Source organism: Rhagoletis pomonella, unplaced genomic scaffold, assembly GCF_013731165.1.
Source record: "Rhagoletis pomonella isolate Grant_MI unplaced genomic scaffold, Rhpom_1.0 Rhpom_scaffold_09492, whole genome shotgun sequence".
Lineage (NCBI taxonomy): Eukaryota > Metazoa > Arthropoda > Insecta > Diptera > Tephritidae > Rhagoletis > Rhagoletis pomonella.
Window position 1 is genome coordinate 439 of NW_023468023.1, and position 5,761 is coordinate 6,199.

The window sequence follows — 5,761 nt, forward strand, 5'->3', positions numbered from 1 at the left end:
CCCCCGCAATTTTTTATTTAATCAAGAAAACGCTCTTGATACTTCATTTTGGCGCCCAACGTGGGGCCTGTGATAATTTAAAGATAAAATATCGTGAAATCTCGCACTTTCGCGAAAAGTCAACTTAGCATTCTCGGCTACCGTTTCTAAAACGTAGCTCAACATTCACGGCATCAAAGGAGTTTCCTACCGTAACAAATATATTTTCGACATTTTGGGCTGCTTATCCAAAAGCGCAGGCCGCATAGTGCATAAGGAAGCTTGTGTATCCATCGGTACCTGGTACACCGAAAGCATACATCTTTCGACATAGTAAGGCTGCCGGAGTCTCAATCCCGCGCAATCCCGTTTCAAACACATTGCTATAGGAGCTTTGTAGTTGCTAACTATTTCGCTACAGGAGCGTTGTTGTTAGCGGTTCTTTCATATCAGGTCACCTTGCAAAGCAACGTTATTTGCTATTGCGAGCACATACAGTACATACAAGGTAGTCTCACACTACTTCTCTTGCAAGCGTTGTTGTTATTGTTGGCGGTATTTCAAAGCCAAGCCGCTATAGTAGAATTGGGCTCGCAAAGGGTCCCGCCAAACAAAATATACTTAGAGCAAAATTTTGTACAGCCCATAAATCTGAGAAGCGGGCAATAGATTTGCTATCTCATAACCATGCCCAATTTGGAGCAACTTAAACAGCAGCGCGCTAATCTGCGTCGAAACATATCGCGCATTCGCAATTCTGTCGACACAAAACTTGCAATTTCGTCCGCTGAATTGAATTGTCGTTTGGCTATATTAGAGGCCTACTTTAAGCAAGTTATGACAGTTCAGACCGAAATTGAGCAGCTGGATCCAGACGAAGCAGAGCGTGAGACCAGAGGAGAAATAGAAGATACGTGCGTCGCTATCAAGGTGTGCATTAATGAGCAGCTAGGTTCAGATGCCCACAATTTGACTGTTGCTGACTCAGTTCATTGCGCTTCTCACTCAACTTCTATGAAGCTGCCACGTCTGTCACTACCAGTTTTTGATGGAAAATACTCCGACTATAAAAACTTTATAACATCGTTTAAGTTAGTCGTTGATAAGCAGTCTACTTTGTCATCCATCGAAAAGTTCAATCAACTAATCAATTGCTTACGTGGCCCGGCCTTAGAAACTGTCAAGGCTTTTCAAATCACTTCGGAAAATTATTCAAAGGCGCTGGAACGCCTCAAGGCCCGCTATGATAATCCAACGCTCGTATTCTTGGACAACATAAATTCGCTTTTTACTTTACCTAGTGTTTCAAGGTCAAATGCGAAACAGCTTCGTAGCCTGATCGACAACTCATCAGCCTAGTACAATTCATTGTTGTCACTGGGTAATGCATCGCAAATTGCTGAGGCTATGCTTATCTCCATCGTTATGGAAAGGGTGGATCAAGACACCAAAAAGAAATGGAATGAGCATTTGAACTTCAGCGATCTTCCTACATGGACATCCTGCGTTTCGGTTGTCGAACGACATTGCCAATTCTTGGAGTCAATAAGTAAGCCCGGTACCGATAGTAGCGCGAGTCAGCAAGCTATTGGAAAGCCACGAAACCAAAAACACCAGCGCCAAGGGTTGACTTTCAACTGCACATCGCAAACGTGTCATTCATGCGCTAGCACGGAGCACAGAACTTACAGGTGTCCTCAAATCGTTGGTGCTACACTCAATCAGCGTTACGACATCACTAAGCGACTGGGACTTTGTCTCAATTGCTTGGGCAAGGGTCATCAGGCTGCGAAATGCCCATCCACACACAGGTGTCGATCGTGTTCTCGCTCCCATCATACACTATTGCATCGTGATTCAGCTGGTATGTCTTCGTCTTCACCGCAGTCAACTCCGCAACTCCCTGAAGTACCACAGAAGAACTCAGAAGCAGCTGTTCACACTCACACCGGCTTGAATCGAATAATTTTAGCCACGTCAGGCTGTTATAAAATTGGTCGTGCGCTCCTAGACTCTTGTTCACAAGTCAATTTCGTATCGGATCAATTCGCACAGGCTCTCCGATTACCTCGCAAACGAAGCCATATGGAAATTCGCAGCATTGGAGAATCCCAGACTCAGATAAAACATCGAACGTCTACAACAATCAAGTCACGTTTTGGAGAATTCGAACTACCGCTAGATTTCTGTGTTACTTCGAATATTGCATATCATCCAGACACAGAAATTGATATCTCATCATGGAAGCTGCCTCAAAATACTCCGTTGGCCGACGAAGGGTTCAACAAAGCTCGTCCTATTGATTTGCTGTTAGGGACAGAAGCGTTTTTCGACATCTTATCCATTGGCCAAGTCAGGCTTGGTGTAAATATGCCAGTGTTGCAGAAGACGCTCCTTGGATGGGTAGTTTCGGGCCGTTGCCAAACCGGCTCCACCACATCACACAGTTACTCGATTTCCATGGACGAAGTCATCAACAACAACATAGAACGCCTGTGGCGCATTGAAGAGGTTAACACTTCTGTTGACATTTACACTCCAGAGCAGCGCAGTTGTGAAGAGGCTTTCAAAAACACCGTTCGCCGACAACCTGATGGCCGAGTGGTAGTTCGCCTTCCATTCAAAGATGATCCTGGTTTTTTAGGCCACTCGTATGAAATTGCCCGTAAACGTTTTGAAGCTCTTGAGCGCCGCTTGAGCCGCACATCAGATGTGAAAAGGCAATACGCAGATTTTATGTTAGAGTACGAACAGTTGGGCCATATGAGCTTGGTGACAACACCGAAGTTGGATGTCCCACATTTTTACATACCGCACCACTGCGTACTCAAGCCGAACAGTACCACTACGAAATTAAGAGTGGTTTTCGATGCTTCTTGTCAGACAACGACACAAAGGTCTCTGAACGATTTACTAATGGTCGGACCGACCATACAGCCCGACTTGTACACGTTACTTCTACGCTTCCGTACATATCGTTATGCAATTACCGCCGATGTCGTCAAGATGTTCAGACAGATTCTTGTCGACGCCCATGATCGCAAGTTTCAATATATACTTTGGAGAAGTACACCCGATCAACCATTACGCACATTTGAACTGAATACAGTCACTTATGGGACTGCTACCGCGCCATATCTCGCTATACGTAGCATGCAATACTTAGCTGAGCAATGCATGGACGAGTTCAAGGTAGGAGCCGAGGCTATAAAATCATCCTTCTACGTTGATGATTTCATTTGTGGAGCTAACACGTTGGAATGCCTTCATCAAATCAAAACGGAGGTAATTGAGATACTTCGTCGTGGTAGATTTGAGCTAGCGAAATGGCACTCGAACTATAGCGAGTTTGTTAATGACTGTACGATTAAAGATCTTAACTTAGAAGACGATTCAGTAACCAGCACTCTGGGCTTAAGGTGGGATCAACGAGAAGACGTCTTTATGTTTGCATTTGTACTCAAGCGCACATCACATGCTGTCACGAAGCGGTCTATACTATCAATTGCTTCGTCTCTCTTTGACCCGTTGGGCTTGGTGTCACCTATCATCATACTTGCAAAAATACTTATACAAGAGCTTTGGTTGCTAAAATTACAGTGGGATGAGTCAGTTCCGCACAACATTCACACCGCATGGACATCGTTCCTCTCATCGCTTTCATCGTTGGAATCGCTAACTATACCGCGCTATTGCCTTCAACCCAGCGTTCAGAGCCTTCAGTTGCACGGCTTCTGTGATGCCTCAATTAGGGCTTATGGATGCTGTATATATGCACGCACAGTTGACCCTAGCGGTGAAGTCAAGGTCACGTTGATTACATCCAAGTCGAGAGTCGCCCCAACGAGGAAACTCTCATTGCCCAAATTGGAATTATGCGGTGCTCATTTGCTGTCACAACTTTACGCTAAAATAAAGGTGAATTTCGGCGATACCCAATATACAACGTATCTATGGAGCGATTCACAAATCGTTCTACACTGGATTCAACAGCATTCCGCCGCACTATCTACGTTCGTAGGAAATCGTATTTCTGAAATACAACAAAAAACATCTTGTTGCGAATGGAAATACGTTTCAACGCACTATAATCCAGCTGATCTGCTTTCCAGGGGGTGCTCAGTGAGTGAGCTGCAGCAGTCCATATGGTTCGAAGGGCCGGCATACCTGCAACGCCACCAAGACGAGTGGCCGACGCACCATCGAGGTGATATTGATCAAGATATAGTGAACTTAGAGAAACGTAAATCGGCTTTCGCTACTGTTAATGCCACTAACGACCTACTCGAAGCAGTGTATAAAATTAGCTCGCACAGCCGATGCTTACAAATCGTAGCCTGGATGTTTAGGTTCAGCAACTTAAGTAGAAAATTGGGTTCGTTCGATACATTGTCGCCGTCACCACAAGAGCTGTTACATGCTTTGCATTGCATCATTTGGAACCTGCAAATAAGGCACTATTCCGATGACATCAAAGCACTTCGCAAAGGCCAACAGGTCTGTAGTAATCTTAAATCTTTAAATCCTTTTTTGCAGATAACTGACGGGTTCATGCTGATGAAAGTTGGAGGTCGATTGGAGATGGCAAATATTCTGTATACACAGAAGCACCCGATACTACTTCCAGGCAAGGATGACTTTGTCCGCCAGTACGTGCAGTTCGTTCATCGCCAAAATTACCATGCGGGTCCAAAGGCATTAGTTGCACTCATACGCCTACGCTTTTGGATCATCAATGCACGGGATTTAGCTCGCCGTGTCGTCCGATCTTGCGTGCACTGCGTTCGTTATCGGCCAAAGCTGGAAGGGCAAATAATGGGTCAGCTTCCCGTCGAACGACTCACCCCATCAAGACCATTTGCAAGATGCGGAGTGGATTTCTGCGGTCCAGTCAATACGTACCTACGCCTTCGAGGCAAGGTTCCCTACAAAAGCTACATCGCAATTTTCGTGTGCTTCGCGACGAAGGCAGTGCACGTTGAAGTTGTGTCAGACTTGTCGTCCGATGCATTTATCGCCGCCCTGAAACGGTTGGTAGCCAGGCGTGGACTACCGTCCGATATCTTCTGCGATAATGCTACCAATTTCGTTGGAGCCAGCAACCAATTAGAGGCCCTCAAGCAATTTTTGTTTAAGGATGACACAATCAAATCGATCAACAAATTTTGTGTACGTGAGTTCATCAACTTCCATTTCATCCCTCCCAGAGCCCCCCATTTCGGCGGCTTGTGGGAGGCTGCAGTTAAGAGCGTCAAGGGACTAATCAACCGCACTCTTATGAACGCTCGTTTAACATTCGAGGAGCTTACAACTGTCACAGCTGAGGTGGAGGCGATTCTGAATTCTCGCCCTTTGTCACCACTCTCTTCAGACCCGAATGACCTAGCCGCACTCACCCCGGGCCACTTCCTCATTGGCGACTCATTACGTGCATTGCCCGAGACACCCGTCACAGAGCTGGGTAAGTTAGAACGATGGCGAAGAGTGGGCGCGATCAAACAACAACTTTGGCGTCGATGGTCGCTGGAGTATATCAATGAGCTGCAGGTGCGTAGTAACTGGACCAAGCCATACCCAAATGTGTGTGTGGGAGCGATGGTTATCGTGCATGACGACAATTTACCACCGCAGTGTTGGATGCTAGGTCGTATCGAAAGAGTCATACGTGGAGAGGACGATCGAGTGCGCGTGGCTGATGTTCGCACTGCAAAGGGAGTTATCCGCCGCCCCATACATAAGATAGCGCTATTACCAGTTACTTGAAAGTTCTACGTACTTTCAA

At 46.0% G+C, this 5,761-nt stretch overlaps 2 protein-coding genes across 2 annotated transcripts; both read left to right on the forward strand.

Moving 5' to 3' along the window:
* Positions 1-666: 666 nt before the first annotated feature.
* Positions 667-1,338, forward strand: LOC118756258. The gene has a single exon (XM_036491029.1). It carries the CDS (start codon positions 667-669, stop codon positions 1,336-1,338), a length of 672 nt encoding a protein of 223 aa, XP_036346922.1.
* Positions 1,339-1,404: 66 nt separating this feature from the next.
* LOC118756259 lies at positions 1,405-5,440 on the forward strand (the record flags this gene model as incomplete). Its single annotated transcript, XM_036491030.1, has 1 exon — positions 1,405-5,440. A coding segment is annotated over exon 1 (4,036 nt), but the record flags the coding sequence as incomplete, so codon positions are not given.
* Between the last annotated feature and the right edge of the window lie 321 nt (positions 5,441-5,761).